The following is a 27,632-nucleotide window of genomic DNA, read 5'->3' on the forward strand; positions in this document are numbered from 1 at the left end:
GCGTACGCGTCGCCCACGCGTACATGTCGCTTGTATCTTGCTTCAGTCACTCGTACGCGTCGTTCACGCGTGCGCGTCGCTGCCAGCTTCTCAAAACTTCAATTTCTTGTGTTCCTTCCACTTTTATATGCTTCTTATCCATCCTCTAAGCCATTCCTGCCCTATAAGCCCTGAAAACACTTAATACACATATCACGACATCGAATGGTAATAAGAAAGGATTAAAATTAGCAAATTTAAGGCCAACGAAGCATGTTTTCAATCATAGCACAAAATTAGGAAGGAAAATGTAAAACATGTGAATTCAATGAATAAGTGTGAGAATAATGGATAAAATACACTCAATTCAGTATAAAATAAACCTTAAAACAACGGTTTATCAAGTTGTCCGAGTTTGATCTACAGTATGAAACTCGGACAACCATCAAGTTGTAGTACCTGGCCAACTTCCTAGCTAAATACAAAAGAGAACTACAGGAGAGCTCTACAACCTGGCATCTATACGTAGATGACTCATCAAATAAAGCTGGTTGTGGGCTAAGAATCATTCTTGAGAATGAAGGCGAAACTCAGGTAAAGCTTTCACTAAAATTCGAGTTTTCAACCTCTAACAACTAATCTGAATACGAAGCCATGCTTGGGGGTTTGAGACTTGCCAAAGAGGTCGGGACATCAAAATTTATAGTGTTTAGTGACTTCCAAGTTATAATCTTTCAGATAAATGGGAAATACTAAGCCAAAGATCCTAATATCAAGAGGTACTTGGAGAAAATAAACACTAGAACAGTTAGCCTAATTCCAAGAAGCAAAGGTCAAACATATAACTCAGGAGCTCAACTCCCAAGCTGATGCGCTCTCCAAACTAGATAGCACCAAGCCATAGGGCAATAACAGAAGTGTGGTCCAGGAATCTCTCCATGTAAGGCCCACATCGGTTGGAGAGGGGAACGAAGCATGCCTTATAAGGGTGTGGATACCTCTCCCTAGCATGACGCGTTTTGACGAGTGAATGTGGGGGGCTTCGGCTAGCATCCCTATCGTCAAAGGCAAAACCGTGAGGTCTTGTGTGCCAAAATGGACAATATCGTGCTAGCGGGTGGTCTGGGCTGTTACACTCCACACACACCATCAGTGGCCAAAAAAGTCGACATGTTGAACGTGCTGACGATCTCCAATCTAAACTTGGGTTGGATGACTCCCATCATTAAATATCTCAAATTTGATGTCCTCCCAAGGAAGAAAGAGAGGCAAGGAGACTTATAAGGAAAACACAAAACTACACTCTGGTTCGCAATGTCCTCTATAGAAGAGGAGCATCTACAACCTTACTAAAGGGCTTTCTGACCTCCAAGACGGAAAAAGTCTTAGACAAAATCCACAGTGGCATCTGTGAAAATCATCTAGGAGCAAGGTCACTAACTAAGAAGGTGTTACAAGCTGGCTTTAATTGGCTGACTTTGCGAAGAGAAGCGACCGAATTTGTCACTAAATGCATACCAACTTTCATATGGCGCCACCAGAAAAGCTCGTCAGCGTCACTTCGCCATGGCCTTTCACAAAATAGGGATTAGACTTGCTCAGACCATTTCTTCAAGTACTTGGGTAGGTAAAATACCTCCTAGTAGGGATTGATGGCTTTACTAAGTGGGTTGAAGTAGAAACTTTGGCATCCATCATAGCTTGAAAAAGTCAGAAATTTCTCTACAAAAATATTGTCACCCGATTTGAAGTCTTATACTCCATCACCACAGACAATGGTGCTCAATTTACCGATTCGGCCTTCAGAAGTTTGGTGAGAAGCCTTAAGATCAAACATCAATTCATATCAGTAGAGCGCCCTCAAGCCAATAGACAAGCAGAAGTGGCAAACAAAGTCATATTAGCAAGGCTCAAAAGAAGGCTACAAGATGCAAAAGGAACATGGATAGAAGATCTCTCCCAAGTTTTATGAGAATATCGGACAACTCCCAATTCTACAATTGGAGAATTTCCGTTCCGATTTACTTATTGAATAGAAGTCAACGAAGAAAGTCTAAGGGTGAGATTCTACAATGAAATGGATAATATCCAAGCTCAAAAGGAAGAGATCGACCTCCTTCTAGAAGTCTGAGAACAAGCTCGGATAAGGGAGAAAGCATTGAAATAAAGGATATTTATAAGATACAATAAGAAAGTCATCAGAAGAAACTTTTCCTAAACGACCTTGTTTTTATCAGAAATGATATCAAAGTACAAAGGTTGGGCGAAGAAAAATTTATTGCAAATTGGAAAGGACCTTACAAGATCATTGAAGTCTTGGAGAAAAGTTCCTACAAAGTGTCGACCTACAAGGGAACGAGCTTCCTAGGTCGTGGCACACATGCAACATGAAGAGGTACTACAATTAGAAAGCGAACTTTGCTCCTTAGTGTACTCTTTTTTCTCGACTTCATGATTTTTTTTCGAAAAAACATTTTCCTGAAGAAAATCTTAACGAGGCATCATAGTAAGGGCTAAGAGTTGAAATAGGAAAACTCTTAGTAGCAAATAGCACTTGTAATCATTTTTATTAATGATAATTCAACATTTTTTATTTTTTTATGTTGTTTATTCTGCTATACACACCAATTTAAGCTTGACAAAATGCAAAAATTATTGCCTGACATTAGTGGTCAACAAGATAAAGCGACAAGGTCCAAATTGGTGTAAGAAGTTATATAAGCAAATCATGGTCCGGCCTCATTAAAGCTACTTGTACAAAAATAAGTTGGCAAAAGAGGCAAGCGTAAAACGAATCGCAAAAGTAACTTGATGAAACAAACAAAAAGCATGACCGACTTCTCAAGGACGGCATGAACATAATTTATTCTCGAAATTAAGAGAACAATTCTTTGCCCGGCCTTGTAACAATTTGTTCAAAATAAATTGAAAAAGGAAGGTGATTTAAATCAAGTGTCTGATCTCGCTAAAGCGACATAGCAAAAACAAGTTATCCGACCTCATAGAGCAGCTCGACCAAACGAGTTGAAAAGAGAGTCCAAAATAACTTTTAAATTTTTATAGAGAAGAAAGGTACCAATCTCACATGGTTGGAGCAATTAAGAAATAACTACACGATTTTTCTAACCTTCAGAATGGCTCGACACAACCAAGTTACAAAGAAAATATCTTGCCAAAGGCAACATCTTCTCAAAAGTTCTAAAATGTTTGTTATAAAGTGATATTTGAAATCACAAAAAAAGCAAACGAGACTACTACTACTCAATGAAATTCAAAGCTATAAATATTTATAAAATCAGTGTAAAAAGCAAGAACCACGATATTCAAAAGCCTAGGATAACCAATATCCAAACTATTTAAACTATTACAAAAAAAAAGGTGTTCAAGGACCCACAAGTTGGGTGAACAATTACGAAGTAAACTAAGAGCAAGGATCTTTCTTTTCCATAGTTACGTCGGGCTGGGAAACTTCCTCGACTTGAATATGAGAATGATGGAGCGCTTCATTGTCACGAGGATCAGAAGTCTTCGGGTTCTAAGAGCAACTCCAATGGGCTGATCGCGAGGCCTTGTTTCTGACAAAAGAGGGATGGGGAGCGTTGGAAAGAAGAAGAAACGAGTCCCTGCACGAGTCTCAAGGTGAGAGAGTCCCTCTAAGCAGGGAAACAAATTAACCAATAAGAATTTTTTATTTGGCAAATTATTATAAAAATAAATAATTATATAAAATCTAAAATAATTAAGTAATTATATTAAATAATTAAATAATAATTAAATTAATAATAATTATAATAAATAATTATATTTTTATTTAATTAATAATTTATATTAATTATTTAAATAATTAAATTATAATTAATTTATTAATAATTTTAATAATTAATTAGATTTTAATTAAATACATATGGTAATTTTACGATGTTTGTAAAACTTAATTATGTTTTTCTTTATATTAAGTAATTTTATAAATTAGTGTAATTCTGAATTATATATTGTGTATTATTGTTATATATGACTTTATTTAATATTAATATCTTTTAATAGTGAATTATTTTTAAATTTATAAATTTAAATAATATTATTAAAAAAATCAATTATATTAATTTTAAATATTTTAATTAATTAATTAAGTGAGACCACAACAGGAACTAAAGTTAGTTCCTCCTAATGGAAAAGAGATAGATGTTTTGAATTCCTATTTATTGTTTATGACGCAAAAGCTGATGTGGAGTTGCCTTTTATGACAGGTGGGCCATAAATAGGGACTGAGATGAGTTCCCTACTGGAGATGGTCTAAGAAGGAATAGCCTTATCCTCGGGAGAAACTATCTTCCCATCCACCGCGATCTTGTCTAGGTCAACAAGAGAAAAGTCCACCTCGGGAGCAAGAAGTCGGAATTGGCCCTTCATATTCTCAGCTATTTGGTCCATACCCTCTGCTATATTAAGCTCCAAGCCTTTATGCTTCGATTTAAGTCGTTCCAACTCCTCTTGAAGCTCTAATTTCTCACCAAAGGCCTGGGTATAGCTCTTTTCATCTTTTTCCTTCAAACTCTCAGCCATGGCACAAGCTGCTTGAGAAAGCTTCAATTTTTCTTTAAAGCCTGAGACGTCCGACCTCAAGAACGTTTGCTCGGCCTCTGGCTCTAACTTGGACTCCGTCATCCTAGCCACCTCAGCTCTCAGATTGGTCACTTCCCTCTGCGTAGCACCAAGGAGAATCTCTTTAAGGCTCTTCAACAAAGAGGTGCAAACCCATACTGCCCGAATTTCACCTCTAGCAAGCATTTCAAGATGCCTTTCCATTGATGTGTCATCCATTGCAATTGAGCTCTGAACCAAGATGTACTCCTCACTATCTAACAATGTCAAACCCAGGATTGTAAGTACTTCTAAACTTAGAAGGAGCGACTTACATTTACGCGGGTTGCTGGATTTAGTATCCGCTTTCGGAGGCTCGTGGAAAGGGAGAACAGGGGGAACCACTCAGACCTTAGCTTCTTTAGTGGGAGGGGGAAGTGAGTTCTAGGCTGACCTAAAGGGAGAAGAATCCGATTGGGAAGAAGAAGTACCCAATTTATCGGCCTCGAGCTGCTGGACAAGTCGGGAGAATACGTTCTCCTTGGCCACCCTTAGCTTTGCAAGAGAACTACACTGGTTATTTTGCTGCAAAGAAAGAGAAAAATAACTTTAGAATGCAACAATAGAAACACATTTATCTACAAAATAAACAGATAACTACCTAGCTCAGTCCGAACATAACTCGGCTTGGCAACCAAAAATTTCTTAGTATCTAGGTGAGGAGATTGGCCCCAACAATCTTGAAAAAAGGTGACTGTACACCAAGGTTCTGAAAACCGAACCGGTCATCGAATTGCTCTAGCTACTGGTTTATTGGTTCAACCGGTTCGACTGTGGTTCAACCAAAAAAATTGTTTTATAATAAAATAATAAGTAAAATATAAATAAACACACTAAAACATAATTATAATCTAATATAAACTTTAAAATATCATCCAAATTAAAAATATTACATAAATCTAAATGTTATGATCACATCCAAATACAAACTCAAAAGTCAAATAACAAAAACAGCCAACTAAACATAAAATACCAACATCCAAATTTGTCATCAATCATAAAAAAATCCGCAGATTACTTAAAAACGATTATTCCAATAATTAATTAACAACAGCAAAATTCATAACAACAAAGTGCATTTATGATTTATATCTCTATCTCTATGCATAAAAGTCTGATCTGAATAATAAATTAATAATGCATTGAATGGTTAGCAATAATATAGTATAAATGTATAATACACATTATTACTTAACATATCTACTTACATAGCGTTATTTATATGTTATTGGTATTGATTATTAAAAACAATGTCATATTGCCCAAATATTTGACTACCCAAGTGGCTTAAGTAATGAGGTAGTAACACCATCAATTATTCACAGATTAATTAATAAATAATAATTATTCAACCCCCACAGATTATTCAACAATACTTATTCAAAAATTATTGTTATAAAAAAAAGTAAAAAATACCTAGAAGCTAGAAGCATAAAATAGAGCAAAGCAGATCCAAGTGGAGTAGCGCTGGCCAGTGGAACAGAGCAGGAGGCGAGCCCGACAATTGTGCTTCACTGCAACTCACAACAAAGTTCAACCAATAACAGCAGCAAAACTCACAGAATGATTAACAATTATTTAACCCATAACAAGTTTACAGATTATTCAACAATTATTGTTCAAAAAAAAACCTAGAAGCAAGAAGCATAAAAGTATAAAACATAAGGGAAATCGGTGAATAGAACTTACCAGTGCAACCGAGCTGACGCTGACGACGGTGGAAGAGAGGTGTATGAAGGAGGCAGGAGGCGAGCCCCGCGACAGTTCTTCTAGAGCTGAAATGGCGATGGTGGTGGAAAGATGCATGATCGCGACTATAATCTTCGAGGCTCCAACTTGCGACAGTGGTGGGAGCAGTCCAGTAGCTGGACGGAAGTGACCGAGACAGCTTGCCAGCAGTGAGAGGAAGGACGAGCTTGATGGTGAGGGAGGGAGAGGGAGAGCTGCGTTGTTGTGTCTTGTTGTGGAGCAAGGGTTAGTGGAGTGGGTTACTGAGTTAGGGATTTAGGGTTGCTGGGTTAGATGGAACAGCTACATTTTGGTCAAATTCCAAAAACCGACCGGTTCATGATTCAGTTCAACCGATCAGTTCCCGACCGATTTTGCAGTTCGACATCGATTTTCTAATCCTGTGGTTTTGTCATTAGTCCGAACAGGGATTTCCATCGGTTCGCGGTGCAACCGGTTCGACTGTTCGATTTCGAACTGGATTTCAGAACCTTGCTATACACTGCTCCACCTCGTCCAGATCCTCCAGGTTATATTTTACGACATTCGAGGTTTTCTCCCAGTAAAGATGAAGGATTACCATGTATTCATAGCACGCAACGGAAGAAAAGAAAGTAATCCTAAATATTTATTTTTGCTTAAACTTTATTCGAATAATATATAGATCAGATATAAATACCTTTGGACGCTTTATTAAAAACTTTACTATTTGATTGTACAAAAGCTCTATACGTATCCACATCGAGACAAACATTTGCTGTCAACTCCTTAACCAATGGATATCTGATCTAAATTGAAAAACCTATTTGCAACTCTTTGTACACTATAAAATTCTTCACCAAGAATTAGATTCACATACATTTATATGTGTAGAGGTAAAGGAATAAAACTCTTGTGTTGGTTTCATCTTTTTTTCTTACTCTTGGCATACATATATATAGTATGAGATTTGTTACTGATTTTAAATTTGAATCTCAATTCAAATTTAAATCATATCTTGTAATTTCAAATATGAATCCATCAAATTTTATGAATCATATCATAACAATTTAAAACAGAATCAGTTAGGATCTCATCCAAACTTAGAATTCAAATTTAGAAATAAAATAACTAATTATCCCCAATTCTCTTTTAATATTTTCAATTATCATATTATTATATTTTTTGTGCTAGCAAAGAATATAATAATATTCTATTTAAATTAATATACTTTTTTTATTTGATCAAATCAAAATAATAATTAAATAATTCTACAGCAAATATTAGAACATTCGTTAGTGTGTGACCCTATAGGTTCAATACTAAGTGGATAGTAAATTAGTCATACTAAATTTACTAATCAAGGTTGGCATCTAGCAACACTCCTTAACGAGCCGATAGTATGAAGTAATATATTTTTACTAAGAATTCAAGAAGAACAAAATATAATTCCTTCTATCTTTTTAGCTCTTGGTTAACTCTTAGAGTATGGTTTAATTGTCAAAACTTTAACTTGTTACCATTATTATAATGAACTGTGAATGACTTAAGAAACTCATTTCTTCATTCATTCAATTCCCTTGGCCATGGTTTCATTCATCTCAGTCACTGTAATCATAGAGCTCAAACTCTTTACCGAGAGTTGACGCATTCCTTATTGACTAATTATTAATTCTACAAGTATTTAAATCATATCCAATATTTATTCAACTAGCACCCTAGGCTATTAGGTGTCCGGAATCAAAGTATAATAAATACATTATTAATTACTATGACAGTCACATGTCAAAGAAAACTCTATTATTATGTTCATCTTGAAAATATCCTATTGACAAATAAGCGGTAATTATAACCATTAGGAATTCTCAAAGTGAGTGAGTTCAATGGTCATATCTCTATATGCACCTATATATATAATTTAATAAATGAGATCTATTAATCTTCATCCAATGAAGACCATTATATATATATATAATTATCTTTTTGGATTATTAATGTCCTTTTTAATAATCCTATGACCAAGAATAATTTAGATTAAATTATAAAAGATTTATCTTTCATTATTATGATCACTATCACAATGATAAATCTCTAAGCTTAATCAAGGACCTTATTATATTAACATTTTAATATAATAACAATAACAAATTATTTGACACATGATTGATTAGATTGTGCTCATACTACTTATTTCCAACAAAAGAAAAAATGTAATACCCTACCGCACAGAACTTTACACTTAAGTCGTAAATCAATGTTGGCGAGGCAATACTACACTTAGATTTAGATATACTTATATAATATATAAGAATAATATTAAAACTAGTTAATATTTTTTCGAGTCTTACATCCTACCCACCTAAGAAAAAATTTTGCTCTCAAAATTTAGTTATGTGGAAAAAAATGGGGATAATCCTTCCTCATATCTGACTTAAGTTCCCACGTATGCTCTTCCACTCCAACTCAATTCCAAGCGAACTTTACTAATGAAACTTCTTTGCTAACGAAACTGATGCTCCCCACGGAAAAACACTCAGTCGGATAAACTTTTTATCCATCAGCTCCTCTAACTGAATCTTAAGTTCTACCAACTCTAATGATGACATTCTTTATAGTGCGATTGAAATCGATCCTGCTCCCGGGAGGAAAAATTCAAGTATACCCTCGAAAAATACCTTGAGAAACTCTTTTACTATCATAATTTGGTCTAATTTCTATTCGTCTCCTAACGAGCTAGTGGTTAAAAAAACATATCCCTGGCACTCATTTTCATGAATTATTTCACTTTTAACACCATCAACTGGAATTAGGGTTCACCTAAAAAAATTCAAATTCTCATCCTATCAAATTGTGCTGGACTTGTATACGTAGTGTGTGTGTATATAGCGCTCTTTTATAGTTTAGTGACATCTTTCGATTCGTGAAGTAGTAATGATCTTATATTGGGCATTCAAACAATTTTTCTAGTTTCGAAAAAGGTTCTTACTAGGCTCATGGTATAGACTTAACGATTCACAATCGGAGAAGCTGGTGTATGCACATACAAGTCACAAGATATGAATGAAGATGATTTCAGTCCTAATTCCTCAACTCTGTTATAGGATATGAATGAAGATGCTTTGATATCATATAAAATAACTAAAGTTTTGTTACCAATCTCACAATTACCTTGGATCAGAGAGTCGGACCTAGCAGCATCATTCACTGTTATAGCGAACACTTGACCTTGTTGTTGCGATTGACCCGCATCTTGAGTTTCCCCGCGTAGACTTGGACAATCCTTAACCATATGCCCTAGTAACCTACACCTGAAACATAGTCCCATCCCGGCCCTTCACGGCCTGCCTGGGTGATATCTTCCACATCTATGGCACCTCAAGTCATCTGAATTATAAATTTTAAATTTTTAACTCAGACCGGACAGTTTAAACCCTTTTTAACTAAATTTTAATTGCATAATTAACTGGTTAATATTTTTTTCGGGTTTTACATCCTACCCACCTTAAAAAAAATTGTCCTCAAAATTTAGTTATCTGAAAAAAAGATGGGAATAATCATTCTTCATATCCGACTTAAGTTCCTATGTATGCTCTTCCACTACGATGAAGACGGTGGCATAGTTTCGCTCATGGCTTGAAGATAAAGTCGAGGATAATTATTCTTGTGATGAATATGATTGTATAGAATTGTGATTTTAATTATGATCTTGGTTATGTTTGATTGTGATTACAATTGAAAGGAGAATATGATTGATGTTGTAGGGATGGTGGTTCGTCTTGCTACGGTGAGGACGGTGGCTTTGTCTCGCACACGGATAAACAAGTTGAGGTTGAGGATTCTCTCTCTTGTTGCAGTTGACAAGCGGGGTTGAGAATTTCCTCTCTTGTTACATCGATAAATTGAATAGAAGGTTGAGGATTCCCTTCGATTCAATTTCTAGCTGTGGCGTGGACGAGTTAGGTTGAGGATTTCCTTTCTTGCTGCATCACGGTCTCTCTTTGATTTGAAGTGTGGCGGGTATTATATTCTGGATAACGCTGACTCCCATGAGATGGTGGAAGATTGAGGATTCCCTTCTTGTTAATCATATATATGTGTTATATGCTCCTCCTAGGGATGTACGACAGAGAGACGATATCCGAGTTAGCTATCAGATGTGTCGAGTTCTGGCAGTTTAACCGACATGTGAGCTCACGGCCAGTAGGACAGGCGTACATCATACTTCATTTATTTGAAATTTCTTGGGTATGCATAATTATTTTGGTTTACCTAATTGACATTCTGTTAACTATTAAATGTGTTATTTGTTGTAATTGCTCTGAAACTGTGATTTGCATTTGTATTGATTATTGTTTGTGTATGATTTCGCTAATGAGACTTGAGACTTGGGATTAATGGTGATTATGACTATGGGAATGAATGAGATCAATGGTAGTTCAGAGTATGTTAAAACTTAGCAAATTAATCCTGTATTGATTAGTTAAGACCCTAGGCTTGGATTCCTGTGAAATTGGAGAATCAGGATTGCCTAGAAGGTTCATATTTCCTTATGTAGTCTTTATTTAGAACTGTTACCCTATTGAAAACCTTTGGATTCTCACCTATTGTGGATTTATTATTTTTCAGATATAGAATGCAACACACCTCATTGAGAGTGCGGGATTCCCTATGATGAAGCGAAGAAGATCCTTTTGAGATTTATTGTTGACTTTAGAATTCTCTCCATTTTTGGAACTTTATTGTATATTATGTATATTTCTCCTAGAGGCTTTTATTTGGAGAGACATGCTTTCTATTTTGTAAAATCCCCTAAAGTTGTAATATTCTAACCGGCCTCTCTTCGCGACTCGAGACTAGTGTCTACTATGTATCCTATTTTGAACTTATATATATTTTGCTTTTGTATACGATGCTTATCGCTTTAACATGTCCGTGTGTGTTTAACGGTTTTCAATGTTTGACTTTCTTTCACGGGCTCCTAGTTATATTATTGTTCTTTAGCTATTATGTATGTATCTCTCTTTTTAAGTATCGTAATACCTCACCACTTTTAATTTACGACTATAGCGTAAAGTTTTGTGTGGTAGGATGTTACACAAAACATGTATTCTTCCCTCTCGTTTTGATATAAAGGTTGGACACCCCTCACAGATTGGACCTTGAAAAAGTAGTTCTTAAAATCATGAAAAGAATCTTCAAAAATCGAGAAAACTTTTCAACCTTGGGAAGCTCGGAATGAAGCCCATTGTTGTTTTTTTTAGTTAAAAGGTTTGGTAAGTTAGAAAAGATAAAAGAAGATTTTGACAAAAAGGAAAATATCAAGTTCCTGACATATCAGCTGGTAAACCTTCATAAATTCCCAAGAGTTCGAGTGAAACTGGCAGGAGCGACCTTCGAACCAGAAGGACGTCCATTTCAATGTCGGTAAAAGGAATAGAGACTCCTAGCCTAGTAAAAAGGCACTCATACATAAACAAGAAGTGTTCTTCCGACCTATTATAACAATCATAGCAAATTCTCTCTTGAGGGTCAGGGGTCTCTAAAATGTACTTCTCCTCGTCCTCCTGACTTTTACAAATCCTATATTGGAGTCAGAACTTTTCTAAGTATTCTCTATCAACTACGAAAACAACTGATAAAATAGAACTATCAACCTAGTTTAACTCGGCAGAAACGTTAGAAGGCATTTGTGAGCTATTAAATGAGACATAAAAGGTTATACCTACAAAAATAACAAAATGAAGCTTTGTCACTACAAAAACTCACAAACTACCAAGTCGAGTACAACACATAGCATGCAAATACTCAAAGAAGTCATATCATCCTCATAAGATCAGGAATGGATCCAAATCTCCTAGTGTCAATCTAAATAAGGATGGAAAATTTAATCAACTCTACTAGAATACGAAATAAAACCATTATTCAAAAAGAAAATGGCACCATTTAGGGGCAAAGTAAAACCCAAAATTCAACATAAATCGCAACAAATGGATAATCTACACAAATGACAAACAAAAAAATTTACTACTACAAGAGCAGCTAGAAGTTGCAAACGGCAGCAAACAAGAAAAAATAGTAGCAAGAAACCATATTTTCAAAGAGACCATTTTCCACAAAAGCATCAAGACAATATCAGAAACATAAAAATTTCACCCATCAAGAAACATCATCTAGCCATGGAAATAATAAATAAAAGAGAAAGAAAAACCAACCTTGATGATGAACAGAAGGCAAGAAGAACGCGTGCAACAGCAATATAAACGGACAATCTCAAAATGTCTTAGGCAACACGAATGAAGATTTGGAGCAGAAATTCAAGATATATAAATCTTGGAAAAAGATTAATGAAAATGGAGTTTCAGGGAAGAATAAGAAGGTCTCGAGAGAAATGAAGCAAAATTTCAGAAGTTAAAGCAAAGAAGGAAAAAGAAAAAGAATTGTGTTTATATAGTCACCAGGGGGCATAACAACAAATTTACCCCCTATTTAATGGCATGCACGGTTACCAATGAACCGAAAAGACATGCAAATGATTACAAAAAGACGTAACGATTAAATTAAAAAATACGTCAAGTATCTAACTTGTTCCCCAAAGTAGACCGAAAATCCGACATGACTGAATGAAAGCTACAAGAGATCAAAACCGACTTAAAAATGCTTGAGCCCGACCTAAAGAAGCTCGGCCTCAAGCAGGGATATTATTCATACCATAACCCATAACTTAGTCAGGCCCAAAAGAGATAAAGCCCAATCAACACTCTACAGATATTAATCAGATCTACATCTTTTCGAACTCATGGAGGTCGGATATGGTGACATGGGCCTAGCCCTACTTAACTAAATAAGTAACTAACTCCTACAATCTCTCCTACTCATCTAGAAAGGAGATCTCAACAACTTTTCTAACAAAAGAGAGTAACCAACCCACTATCAAAGATGAAACTATTCTAAAGATGGTTATTGACTCTACATATACACTTATAAATATCCTAAAACCCTCATTATTCTTCAAACTCAAATCTACTAAAAACTTGCCTAAAACTCTTTCTAACTTAAGTATCGAAGTATCTTACAGGTATCATCCCCATCTTCACCAAAACGTCAGACGACGGCACCTCGACACTAGGAGACGTCAGACATGACCCAATAAGAGTTGAAACCTTACATTCAGACCCAAATCACAGTTTTAGTTAACCCTCAAAATAGTAATATATAGGTACAGATATGAAAAATAATAAAATTCAAAAAAAGAATTGATTACATAAATCAATTCTCATTATAAGATAAAAAACAAAAAGGAGAAACAACTAATGAAAACAAAATAAATCATTGAATATTATTAACTAATAAAATATTATTTGAAAAAACAATTTCTGAGCATTTTCATCTTTTAAGAGTTAAATCAAATAACCAATGCTCTTTTTCTGAGACAGAAAACAAAACGTCAATAGTTTGCCTGTTGTGATTTGGATTTGAGTAGGAGGTTTTAGAATTTAGAATTTTATCCTCCTCGATATCAATTTTGAGTGTTAATGTTATTTGTAAGGAGTAAAATCAAGAGTAACATCTTGAAATGATACTTAATAGTTCTCAAAATGCTATGCAATCATATCTGCTATTATATTTATGTATAAATATATGTATAATTTAATTTATTTTCAATGTCTATTTTATATTCAAACATTTATTTGATTTAAGTGACTGATTTTGTTATTAATTTTTTGTGTACATTTAATATAGTTGATTTTTTTATATTAAACAAATTAATCTTTGAAACGAATTTACAACTTGATTTCTAACATTTTAAATTATTAGACAAATTAATTCCTAAATAACAAAAAAAAAATAGTCCATTAGATTATTTACAAAGTCATGAGTTCTAATTTTCTAAAATGAAAATAACTGAGAGATTAAATTGTCTAAATTTAGAAAATAATATATTAATTTGTCTAATACTCTAAAATATCATTAACCTTTCTTAAAATTTTTTATTAAAAACTAATGATCTCAATGAAAAAAAAAAAAGAAAAGAAAAATAAAGGTAGCACAAGAATACATCTTGCCTTTATGTTGCAACAGGGCCTCCACTAGATTAACTTACCAATTTGTTAAAATGAACAATTATCTACGATACCACTTTGTTAACTTACCAATTTGTTAAAATGAACAATTATCTATGATACACAGACACTAAGATACGATACAATATAAGACATACAAACACATGAATTTTAAAATTTATAAAACACATACGATACAAGACTTACAAACACACGAATTTTAAAATTTATAAAACACAGAAATACACCATATATAAAAAAATATTTTTTAGATAAATTACAATAATATTTTGATATTTTATTAATATTAAAATATAAATAATTTTTTAATTATTTTAAATATCTTTTTTTAATTATATAAAATATTTAAAATATTTTTTATTTTATTAAATAATAATATATATTATTTTTAAACTCATTTCAAGAATATATGATAAGAATAAGACTAAACGCATTGACATATAATGATATTCAGATGTGTCTAAGTATTTCTGAAAAAAAAAATTTTATTTTTATTAAAGCATACACACATGTCGGACAAATATTAATGAATATCTTGCCCAAAATATGTCTAACAAACACGTCAACCTAGCAAATCCGTAATACAAGAGGCACACACAAAATGAAAGTATTCAGCTGCAACCCTAACCTCTTGCAATTTTGAACAATTCAGAAATCCTTTGACATATGTTGTAAAACAATGGTGTTGTCAATTTGACCAAGGATATTTTAGCTGTTTTTTTTTTTTTGGACCTTCAACAAGTTAATTGGACCAAGGTCCAAGAATATGAAACAACTTTTTTTGCAAACACTCACGTGTCAACATTTGAACTCTTGCTAATTGATACAAATGACAACATAGCTTTCAAGTTAAACAGAATTAGCAAACGTTAAACTGTCGATCAATTCACAAACAGGAATATGTATGAGTCTCTCCTTTATCGGTTTTTCCAAGTGGATGTGTGGATGACATGATATTCTCCGCAGAATTGATAATCTTACAAGGAAAGCTGAAAAAAATCTAAACTAATAAAGTAATTGTACACAAGCTTCAAACTTTGTCAGGTATATAAGCATCAAATATATTGCTTGTTAAATTATGGTGCAACCAAATACAGGATCGGCTGCACAACCACTCAATTCACAGCCACTAGGCTAACGAAATGTCGATGAATTTTACAGGCCCGGGGTATGTCCAAATAAATACAGACATAGTTCCCCCCCCCCCCCCCCCCCCCCCCACTTGCTGCAGCATGGCTGATTCATGTTACAAACAGAAGCTGAGGTTAATATTTGATCAACCTAAGCATTCTGCATGAGGGAGTCAATCTGGGCACATGAATTTGGCGAAGGCTGTTGCATTAGCTCAGCTTCATCCAAATCCTGAGATTGGATATTTACATCCTGCCAAAGTAACTTGATGTCACTCAAAAATAATGTAATGAAATGGAAAAGAAATTCTATTGATTGCATAGCATTGCTCAGCATGCAATTTATGCAGCAGGCCTGCTCTGTTAGAAAGCCCACCTAGGAAGCAGCAAAGTTTTGCAGCTTTTTAATTTAATGGATAAATAATTCGAGCATGGGAAGTTCCTCCCAAACTTCCAATTAAGGATGAAAAGGTCAAGGCCGTGATTTTATGATCACTACAATCGGTGGTTAACCCTTATGTCTTATTGAACATGGAATCGGTATTTTCAGTTTGACATGAATTGTGATCATTTATGTACTTCGTTAATTCTCCTAAAATGAATATATATTATCAGCATAGCATGAGTTGGAATATATTTCATCAATAGGATCCTGTAGATAACATAGACAACAATGATATCCATCATTTGTTAATTCTTCCTAAAAAAACACATATTTACTAGATCTCCTTAAAATCATCAGCCTTATTTTACCCTTCTAAATTCCATTGGACAAACTTTCACTGTATGAAAACCCACTTATACTCCAGATTCAAGTACCTATATAATTTAAAATCAAATTGAACATATAAGAAATAGATGGCACCTTTACCTGTGTCTGTATAAGTGATTGAGGTTGCTGATCTTGGGATACTGGATACACCTGAGGCTGAGACATTCTGTAGTAGGGTTCTTTCAGATCAAGTTTACAAGATGATGTTTGTAGAATCCCTCCTTGTTCAGCACCAGGCCCCCACATTTTAGCTAAATGCAAATCGAAATGTGTTCATCCACTATATGGAGCACAGATGTAGAGTATAGTAGTGAGAGGGAAAAAGAAAGACGACGACAAACCTGATAATGTCAAGTAAATTGTATAACTTTGTGCATTGTGGGCAATCAAGTGAAGCCTGCCCGTAATTTCTTGTCCTGCCATGACATAAATTGGCTGAGACAGAACACAGCGTAATTGATACCAATGAGTTGTTGGTGAACCTGGGGCAGTTGTAAGCCACCTCTGTACAGTACTGCAGATGTGGAATAATTATGTGACAAATAATTGATAAATCAAGTGTAAACAACTGCAAGACCTTGATGAAAACCAAAGCAGACAATGCTGTACTAATGGAAGAAGAACGGTTACCTTCCATTGAACAATACATCAAACCAACATGCCAACCCATGTACTCTGGCACCCACAGTGGATATAAATCTAAGAGGAATGTCAATTTCATATAGTTCTTCTTCCTACAGAATGACAAGTCATATGACTATACATTGCTAGATAAATTCTTTGAATCATTGAAAGACTATAACACCAAATGAAAACATTCTATTCCTAAACAGCAGGATATAAGTTTCAAAAAATCCTGTAAGTGGTTTAAAAAAATAACGCTAATGAATTCAAGACTTAATATTTGAAAAGACAACTCAAGAACTCAGGATGGAAATTTATTTCAAAACAGAAAAATCTGTCAGGTGGAATAATATGATGAAAATGATCCTATTTCATGAAAATTGTGGAATTTACCAAAATAAATGGGACTTCAAAATTTTGAAAAAAAAAAAAGGAAGGGGGAGAAAAGGGGGGGCACAGTTTAACAAAAAACTAATTACTTACCTTTATTTTGTTGAAGTCTATCACATGAAACGATGGAGGAGCTACTAACAACCTTGGATCAAAAGCATCCACCACAGGCTGTAGAGAAGATGAAACAAAGAAAATATAATAAACACTAAGGTACACAGAAGTACAAGAGGCTTTGTGCATCAGGATGACAATCAACATAAGATGAGGGAAAAAAGTGGGGAGAAGCAAGAGAATACTATATCATAACTAGTAAACTAGAGGGGGCAATGACTTTGGAAAAGGAATATAATCCTCTTCAGCTTGCTATATGGATGCCAAATCCTGTGTTCTAATCTCTAATTTGACAGAGACTGATAATGGTGTCAAAAGCAGGTAAAGTTACCAATTTGAACATTAACAATGCATTCCTTTGTCTACATCACTATCAGTCTCGTAATGTGCAAATGATAATTACATGTAATCTCTGCTCTGAGGAAGGGGATCCCTAACCAAAGGTTTTATACAGCAAAGACTAAATAGTCCCTACTTTCTTGCATTATCAATTAGTATCCTTTGTAATTTTCTGAGTACAAGCTAATGTACCTGAGAAAAATATCCTTGAAATGCAGTCCCATGTAAGGGTGTCAAATCAACGCCAAAATAGTTTTGTTGCTGCCAAAACAGGGCCTGAAAAGATATGACAAAATTAATCAGTAAAATTAAGGTGGAAAAACAAGTATATTAGCTACACAAAAAGAGCAGTTAGAAAATAGTGGTGAATTGTCTTATCAGTTATCACTAGAAGAATGATATATCATGATCTGATTCTTTCTCCATCTCTCTGCCACGTGTGTGTGTGAGAGAGAGGAGAAGTGATAACTCATATGTATGAATTGAAATATGTCAAATAAGTACAACTATAGTGAAAAAGGTGTGTATGAGAAAATGTATAGAAAAACAATACTCACCTTATTAGCAATTTCAACAAACAAATATTCATCACTGAAAGGTGCCATGTGAATCCTACATAGTGAAATGAATTTAAGGTGAAGTTAAGAAAAACAGTTCTTTGATAACACCACAAAGTTAGAATGTAAAGTGCATACTTATATAATTATAAACACTGACTCAGATACTAAGTTGCATTTTTTTAAAAACAAAACAAGCTTGAAAATATACACATAAATGAGATTTTACAAAAGCATTTTGCGTATGTATTATTGTGAACTTCCACTGAAACAGTGATAGCTGTTATTTTCAGAGTAGTTGCTAAATTGACATGGGAAAAATTATATTCGGGAAGGGGGAGGAGGGTTTCAATTTTAAAAGATGGATGCCATTTTCAAAGCGGAGATGTTTATCCTCCTTATCCCTGCAGAAACATATCACCACCAGACTAAGGGCCTGTTTGGATAGATGCATAAGTAACTTTTAACTTATGAAAAGTTATAGCATTAATGTTTGGTACAATTTTTAAAATTAATTCGTAACTTACTAAAGTTATTTAAAGTGCTTATGAAGAAGTTAAAAAATATGACTTCTCCTATAGTAAAAAGCTTTTTATCACTCTCCTTTTAAAATAAGCACTTTTGTGACTAAAAAACCTAACACAAAATAACTTATTTATAAGCTACTCTTAATATAACCCCTTATGTTTCAAGCTTCTTTTCCAAAAGAGCTAAATTAAGTTATTTATCCAAACTGGCCCTAACTAGACCCACAATTAACTACAGCAAAAACGAGTGCTTCAAAGTTTATGTATACCTCCCCACTGAAGGAAACATTTTCCCATGAGGTGTGAGAAACCTGTCTCTGGCAATGACATATGACTCCAGCATTCTTTCATTAACTAACAAAGTGCCTGCGGAACAAGAGAACTTCATAATTATGAATAACCAACAATGTGGTTTACAAAACATTAACTATGTCGATCCCCATTTTCAAATTTGCATGCCAAAACTTAACTCTACATCATGACACAAATAGGAGTAAAATGTAACACAACCCATGCATGAAATATCAGCATCACTCCAGATTGTAAAAGCTAGTAGAATATCAGCTTACCCATGGGCTCAGAGATCAGAATATCAGCTTTCTCTGGCAACTCAACATCCTCCACTTTGCCTTTGATAACCTGCAGATTATAAAATGAATATGATCTACGTGACATACACATACTAACCTTGATCATCCAATAATTAATGAGTGATGATTAATGAAGATGACTTTAGCAGAAAACCAATAAAAATTTATAAATTAAAAATCTCACCGTAATTCGTTGACCCAGTATTGGGTTTCCAGCTATAAGTTTTCGTGCATATTCTGCCATTTCAGATGCTTCCACAGCATAAACATGTTTTGCACCAGCCTGCAAAGGAATGACAGCATGACAGGAACTCAATTCAAACTCTTGAAAGGGAAGGCATGGGAGACAGCTGGAGTTTTCAGTAAATTAGAAGCAATGATATTTAGCACATCCTATAGGTATATTTAGCAAGATTTTGGTTTACCTGAGCAGCAAATAACGACAAAATACCACTGCCAGCACCAACATCAACTACTACACGACCCATGAAATCAGCACGGTTCTCAATAACTGCAGCATAATATGTTCCTAAAAAAAAGATGAACAATGAATTCATCAGGTAAATACATATGCCTAAAAAAGGAGCAGACAAAAAAGAAATCACTGGAGTACAATTTGATATAACCTGTCCTCACATAGTCCTGCAACATATTTTGCTGATGCAGAAGTTGTCCATAATAATGGAAATACATTTTTGCAGAAGAAGACTCTATCTTTTCATCGAATTTGCTTTTGGAAGTTATCGCATTTGTTCCATTTGGTAGGTTACTCCCTGGTTGAAAATAATCAAATATGCAATTTACATATGTTTGAATTATCAATGGGTTACAAAATGTAATCAAGAAGTTAACAAGAAATGACGAATTTTAATCAATCGATTAACCAGGACAGTCTGACTTCAAACACCATTGTGTTTGCTAGACAAAGAAAAACAGCAGAAGCAGTTAACAAGACATTAAACCAATTCTACCAACAGCATAATAATCAGTTAATTACTTAATCTGCCAACCAAGTTTCACTAATATCAACTAGCACAACAAAGTTTTGCGGGACATCCGATTTTAATCTAATAAATCAAAGAATAATAATCCACGTGATATGCTGAAGAGTGAAGACTAACATTTTTTCAAAATAAAAATGGTAACCTAATGAAGAATTGCTGCACCCCTTCATCTATGTTTTCTAAAAGATCAAACCAAAATCAACACAGCTTGCCAAAAGCCATTCTAAAACACCATAAACAAATCCAAAGAAGCACCTTGAACATTGAATTCCTTCTTCCATTGTTGGTATACACAATGGAAGGCCTCACTATCTTCCTCATTTCTAAACTGAATAGCGACTCCCCTTGAATATGATGTCTGGTTCAAAAATAGCACAGTTAAAAGGCATAACTATTTTGCAGTACATCAATGAAATAGGCAAGGAAACAATGCAGCAAACAAACCTCTCAATAACAGAAAGAGCAGTAAATTAAACAAATAATCAAAAGACGGGTTACAAAAATGAAAAGGATGCTTCATAACCACAAAATAAAACTCTTTATAAGCTATAAAGCTAAAATCTTCAAAACAAGTAAGATAACAAAAAAAAGTGAGAAGAAATAAATCAGCTTGTTCTAGAATTTGCCAACCAACCAACCCAAGAAAAAACAATCTCAGCTGAGATAGACAGATAGTACTACAAAATGATGCATTTGTACCTGTTTGCCCGCATCGGATCCTTCCACCATGCAAACCGATTGAACAGGACCTAATCTAAATATCTGCAAAACCAGATAAACCCACATTTAACACCTCACAAAAAAAATATATATATACATCAACACAACATTTGCTGCATTGGAAAAAGTCCAAATCTGGGACTTCAATATGTCCATTAAACACATTATTCCAGCTCAAAAATCAATCTCTATTATTGTTATTATAACCATCATCATTAGTTAAGTTTTCTTTCACTTACTAGTAACTAAATAAACAGAAACCAAATCAAAAGAATGGAAAATAATCAAACCTGAGCAGCTCGGAGATCTACATTGAGAGCAACCTGATTGGACTCACGGAGGATTTGGAGTTCTGGCAAGGAGCCATCGCCGGAGGCGAAGCGAGCAATCCCCGGCGAAGAAGAACCAGCTTCAGAAGGAGGAGGAGGAATCAAAGAAGAACAGAGCTCAGAGACTGATGCCAAAGCAAACTCTCGTTGCTTCCGCTTCTGCATCGCTACTGAATCCTCCATTGTTAAAACCCTATCCGGCTTTCCCTCCCTCAAAAACCCAAACCCACACACAACAAAGATAGTTGTTCTTCTTTCTTCTTTCCTGTATTTATTTAATTTTCCTCCGAATTTTTTCTTCTTCTGTTAAAAAGGAAGAATAAGCGGGCACATGAATCTATTCTATTTATATAGCCATTAGGCTCAAGACTTTGCGTGTGTATGCACCATGATTAATAAAATAAAATAAAATAATAAATTGGGGATAAGGAGAACAAAAGCGGAACTAGGGTTTTGGGTTCGGGGAAGTTGAGAGCCGCCAAAGATAGAATAGAGAGAGAGAGTTAATAAGTGTTAAGGGTGGGATTGTGGGAACAGTTTTGTTTTGGGTTTGGAGGGTTTTATAGTGTGTGTGGCGCTTTCATAAATTTGTTTTCATTTGTGTTGTGTTGTGTTGTGTGGGAGAGGGTAACTAAGTGGTGTTTGTGTGTTGTGTGTTGTGTGGACTTGTGGTGGTGGTGTTGTGTCATTCTCAATAGTCATAGGGAAAACGAAATTAGGGATCACATTTTCGTCGTTTTATGGATGACGTGGATGTTCCTTTTGGATTCTTTTGGGGTCCACGTTATGGAGCTGACTGAGCTGTGTTTGGAGAATAATCATGGCAAATGAAAATAAATAAATAATTTACTTACCTCTATATTTAGTGATAATTGATAAAATATATACTAATTTAGACTAAATGTCAATTTTATCATCTATATTATAAGTTTATAACCACTATTTAACTACTACCATCACCTCCATTGTCATGGTTTTCCGTCCGTCATCATCATGAGTGAGTTTTCAACCACAACCCAAATTATTAGTTTGTTATCATCAACCACTCTAATTCAATAATCAACTCAACAATTAATTAAAAAAAAAAAACTAAAACGGAGATTGAAAAAGAAACGAAGTTGAGAGTAAACAGAAAAGATTGAGTCAATGGAAGTGGATGCAGGATGTGCAGGCCACCAGATAAAATGTGATAGCAAACGAGGAAGCGACAGTGCAGACTAGAAGTGGCAAACACCATTAAGTTGCTACATGCATAAGGCAGGATTTAAACCCCGACACTTGCTTAAGCGGACGAGTAAGCTGATCACTCGACTAACTCAAGTTGGTTAGAATTGGACTGTTTAACTCACCACAAAAGGTCGTCAAACTCGCAATACTTGGCCCGCAGGCATTGGCGGAGCGGGCCGGCGGGTGCCTGCCCTTTATCCTCTTTCTTTCTTTGAAAATCGTAAACTAGCTAATACTATAAGCCTTAATACCAGCCAATGCCACAAATCCAAACCCCAAAGTAAAATATCAAATGTAATCGATTTATAGTTCCCACTTAAACTCTCTTCAAAAATAAAATCTGAAATCTCTTTATCATGGTGTGTAGCTACCATTCCTGAAGTATGCTTAAAGTACACATCATCTTTCCTTAAAGTAGTTGAACATCTTTCTGATATGAAGTCTCTTTGAAGCCTTAATTGACTAGTTATGTTGCACTATAATTACCATTACGTTACAAATGAAAACAGCAGAGCGATGAACTTAAAAATAATATTATGAAAAAGTGCGTCACCTTTCTCTACTTAATATTCGGATTCAATGCCTCCTTAAGATTTTTCTTCACAGCCAAACCTATTCAAGTATTCATAAGATAGTTCTTCAGTTCAATGCCAAATTGTCAATATCATTCCATTACTAGATTGGATTCACTGGATTAACATTCCTGATAGCCTGTTACCATATTGCCACATCAATTAGAATCATCAACTATAATATTTTTAGAACCAAAATAATACAACTACAAAAACTGCAAATGCAATTTAAGGAATCTATAAAAATTTACTGAGGATATAGCCACCTAATTAAGTCTTAATGATGTATGTCTAAAGATCCTCTTAATTCTTCTAATTCACACACTGACATGAGTTGTAATTTGCACATATGCGAGTTAAAATTTGAATTAAGAGGAAGAATTTATCATTTCCTGCAATGAAATTATAAAAGCAATATCCAAGTTGCCAGTCTAACAAACCGATTGTACTTTGTAAGAAAGAGACTATTCACAAGATGGTTCAAAATGGGCAATTGGCTTACACATTCCAAGAAAAACTTGGGTATATAGTTAAATAAGTGTTGTCATCAATTTATCCACAAACAAAGAATCTACAATGTCCAATATAAGAAACATAAAGCCACAGAGCAGAAGAGGGGATCTCATTTGCTCTTTCAAAAAATCAAAGTAACTTTATACTAAAAGAATGATCAGCAAAATAAAAAGAAAATAAATAAAAAATATTACAATATTTTCAGCTCTACCATAACAGACTATGAACCTCAGCAATTGCATGTTTGACATCTACTACAAGCAACTGCAATCTAATCAAAATCATGACTATACTGGCAGCACATAAAAGAATATTGAATAGTATACTATATGGTAATAATAAGATTAACAAAACCGATATGAACCTTGAACATAATCACAACCTCCAAGGGGAAAAAAAAAAAAGGGCACCATTTTCATCAAGATGAAGAAACTGGCAACCTGATAGCCTTGAAAGCAGGATGAAGCAAACCAAGCTCATCTTTAACATCAAGTGGATTACTACTCTCATTCCTCACTCTCTTCACCCTCTTACTTGCAAGAGCCTTATGAGTGAAACCATACATCTGCAGAATCTGATTATCACCAAAATTGTATGCACGGTCCATCTGCCTCAAACACCTCTCAACAGGGTAATCTCCAAACTTACCACAAGGCTTGCACCCAACAAAATGTGTCACAAGTGGCCACCTATGATCACCAAGACCAGGGTGATAATTCTCAATCATCTCTTCATAACGATCCACAAGAATTCCCCAATAGCCATGCAAGTAGTAACCATTCTCAAGGTACACTTTGTCACCCCATTTATCCCTCTCAGTTGCAAGTAGATACACCATTGCGGATTGATCGTCTGCTTCGAAAACCGGCCTGTTCTTGAGCTCCCTAGTGAGCAATTTCCCAGCTTCATCCCTAACTTTCCCCTTTGGTCCCATTGGAGCCCAAGAATCAAGAATATCCAATGACCATTGACAATTCCTTAGAAGGAAACTACCAGTGTTCAACCCAATCCAATTTTTCTCATCATACACCATCTCATTCCAACCATGCATCACAAAGTTGTGATCTTTGTACCTCTCCCACGGAACCTCGAACGCCATATCCGTGAACATGGCGTCACTATCCATCCACCATAGAAACTCGACCTCAGGGTGCGACAAGAGCAGCTTCCGAATCAACGGAAGCTTGGCCCAAAACCCTGCCATTTCTGCATCAAATAGCGCCATGTTGTAGAAGATTTCGATCCCGTGGAGCCTGCAATAATCGATTTTGTTCTTAATGGATTTCAGAAGGTAGTGGTCACCGACGGGATTCTCGCACGGTTTTGGAGACGAACCTGTTACGAGAAGGACGCGAGGTTTGTTCGGAGCGATAAAATTTGGGAAATTAGGGTTCTGTTGGAGCCACCTTTTGCGCTGTTGGTCCCAATTGGTGATTCTGGGACCTAATGTGTATGGCGCCTTTGGATCGCGGGTTATTTCGTCCTTGCTGGGTGGCTCGTCGACGAGGATCGTGGAGATATCGAAGGTGGCGTAGTTGTTGGTGGTGGTGGTGGTTTTTTCTGAGTGTTGTTCTTCGAGGACGCGGCGGTGAGAGTTGAGGTGGTGACGGAGATTGTCGAAGTCTTGTTGAGGGGTTCCAAACTTGCCGGCGCCAATGGTGCCGCGGAGGACGATGACGGTGAGGAATAAGCAGAGGAACGTGACGGCGCCGTGGCGGAAGGCGCGGCGGATCTGACGGAGCCGCCGGGCGCCGAGGCAGCGAGTTAGCATAACGAATTGGGGGAGGAGCGAGTTGACTCAGGCGAGTTAGTGGGACAACGGAACTTGTCTGAATTAGTGTTACTAAATGTGTTTTGTTTTTGACGGTTACGAGGTGATGTATACGATGATGTTTTATGGTTTATTTTTGTGTTGAAGATTTTAGGAGAGGGATCAAATTCGAACAAGGAGAAATGAGTAATGTCATGTAATAAGTTGAACGCGATTACGCGTTCCGTAATTATATCGGAGACTCTGGGCTGTTTTCTTACATTGGTCGGCCTGTGGCCTGTCGGTGAATTGTTGCATTTTTTTAGTTGATAATTATTAATTAAATTGAATAATGCTATTTATCCAATGAACTAAATTTAATTAAATTAAATAATATAAATTAAAATAATATTAATTATAATTGATTTTTATTATATTAGACTAATTTAATTAAATTTGATTGAAAAAATTTAAATATATAATATTATTCAATTAAATTAACCTCAATTAATAATAACAGTCAAATTATTCTTTGGATTTTTGTATTATGATAAAATTGATTCTTTAAAAAATAAATCAAAATTAATAAAAACACATTTTTATTAGGTTAATTTGCCTAATGACACATTACGGGACAGCTTTTTTTTTTTTGGTGACTTGGTAGGCATATTACGTGAGAGTTAATGCTTCACAAGTTCACATTCATCTTTTAACCATTGTTAATAGAAAAATGAGTACATTACAGTTTTGTCTCTAATATTTGAGATAAATATTAAAATGATTTTTAACATTTAAATTATTTTATTTAAATTTTTTATATTTAAAATTATTTTAATATTATTTTACTATTAATAATCTATAAATAAAATTGATGATGAAACAAAATTAAAACGATTTTAAAATATTATGAATATAAATAAAACAAAATATTGAAAATAAAATAATATGTTACTTTTAAAAAATTACTAAATTAAGTAAAATGATAATGAATTTTAATAAAATGAATTGTATTATAAATTTAAAATTTTTAATATACAATAAAATATAAATTATGCATTTTTTGTTTTTAATATATTAAAATTTATTAATATTTAATTTAATTAATTTTTTATTTTTAAATAAATTTTAATTTATTCTTCTGTAATTCCATTTTTTTACGACAGATAATTATCTAATTTATTATTTATTTTTCTCTTAACAAAAATAAATTTACTTAAAATAAAAGTACTATGATTAAAAATAAAATTAAAAAAATAAATTTATTTAAAATGAAAATAATATTTTTAAGAATAATTTACTTAGATATAATTAAAAAATAATTGAATAATTATTTACTATAAAAGATTGATATTATTAAAGGATAAAATTAAAATTTAACTAAATTAAACATTAAAAAATTTTGATATATTAGAGACAAAAAAGTATAATTTATATTTTATTGAATATATATCATGCTTTTTTTCTCTGCAAGTTCATGTATTAGTTATTTTACAAGTATTTTATCATGAGTAAAAATCTTTAAAAGTAAAATTAAAAAAATTACTTAGAACAAAAGTAATGTGACTAAAAATAATTTACTTAGATGTAATTAGAAAATAATTGAATAACTATGTACCATAAAAAAATTGATATTATTAATGAATAAAATTAAAATTTATTTTAAAGTTAAAAATAAAGTTTATTTAAATTAAACATTAAAGAAGTTCGATATATTAAAGATAAAAAGATATAATTATTTATACTTTATTGTATATATATTATATTTATTTTTTTAAAAAAATTATCTACTAGTTATTCTACAAGTAGTGTTTGGTGGAGAGATAGAGACTGAAAGACTGAAACTGAGGTAGTGTTTGGTTGTTGTCTTAAAAAAATAGAGACATAGACACAAAGACACAAATATACATGAACACAAAGATACACAAATTTTATAACATGTTTGGTGATAATACATAAGACACATGTATTTAATTCAAAAATCCATTTTATCCCCAAACTAAAACAACTCAAGTGTTAAAGATAAAGGACAATGGTTGGAATTTTAAAAAATAATTAGGGATAGAATT

The 27,632-nt window shown here is 34.1% G+C and overlaps 2 protein-coding genes across 2 annotated transcripts; both read right to left on the reverse strand.

Moving 5' to 3' along the window:
• Window positions 1-15,610: 15,610 nt before the first annotated feature.
• On the reverse strand, window positions 15,611-22,046 carry LOC130976302 (probable histone-arginine methyltransferase 1.4). Its single transcript, XM_057901129.1, has 15 exons — window positions 21,466-22,046; window positions 21,155-21,217; window positions 20,711-20,813; window positions 20,078-20,224; window positions 19,877-19,980; window positions 19,636-19,734; window positions 19,431-19,500; window positions 19,131-19,227; window positions 18,335-18,389; window positions 17,970-18,053; window positions 17,418-17,495; window positions 16,941-17,044; window positions 16,652-16,824; window positions 16,410-16,561; window positions 15,611-15,791 (listed from the first exon to the last, which is right to left on the reverse strand). The coding sequence occupies exons 1-15, from the start codon at window positions 21,685-21,687 to the stop codon at window positions 15,690-15,692; spliced, it is 1,653 nt and encodes a 550-aa protein (XP_057757112.1). The 5' UTR covers window positions 21,688-22,046; the 3' UTR covers window positions 15,611-15,689.
• A 566-nt stretch (window positions 22,047-22,612) lies between these two features.
• LOC130972955 (xyloglucan 6-xylosyltransferase 2-like) lies at window positions 22,613-25,768 on the reverse strand. The gene is made up of 2 exons (XM_057897307.1): window positions 24,257-25,768; window positions 22,613-23,442 (listed from the first exon to the last, which is right to left on the reverse strand). Exons 1-2 carry the CDS (start codon window positions 25,585-25,587, stop codon window positions 23,418-23,420), a joined length of 1,356 nt encoding a protein of 451 aa, XP_057753290.1. The 5' UTR covers window positions 25,588-25,768; the 3' UTR covers window positions 22,613-23,417.
• Window positions 25,769-27,632: the final 1,864 nt, after the last annotated feature.

The sequence above is a fragment of the Arachis stenosperma genome, chromosome 4 (genome assembly GCF_014773155.1).
Source record: "Arachis stenosperma cultivar V10309 chromosome 4, arast.V10309.gnm1.PFL2, whole genome shotgun sequence".
NCBI classification, from domain to species: domain Eukaryota; kingdom Viridiplantae; phylum Streptophyta; class Magnoliopsida; order Fabales; family Fabaceae; genus Arachis; species Arachis stenosperma.

Bases quoted from the DNA above. Each gene is read 5' to 3' on its own strand.
- LOC130972955 (XM_057897307.1), bottom strand. From the start codon at position 25,587: ATGCTAACTCGCTGCCTCGGCGCCCGGCGGCTCCGTCAGATCCGCCGC. The intron at 23,443-24,256 runs GTTGCCAGTTTC...ATATGGTAACAG, and splicing joins CCTGCTTTCAAGGCTATCAG to GCTATCAGGAATGTTAATCC.
- LOC130976302 (XM_057901129.1), bottom strand. From the start codon at position 21,687: ATGGAGGATTCAGTAGCGATGCAGAAGCGGAAGCAACGAGAGTTTGCT. The intron at 19,228-19,430 runs GTAAGCTGATAT...CTTGTTCCGCAG, and splicing joins TCTGATCTCTGAGCCCATGG to GCACTTTGTTAGTTAATGAA. The intron at 16,562-16,651 runs GTTTGTCGTCGT...ATTTGCATTTAG, and splicing joins AATTTACTTGACATTATCAG to CTAAAATGTGGGGGCCTGGT.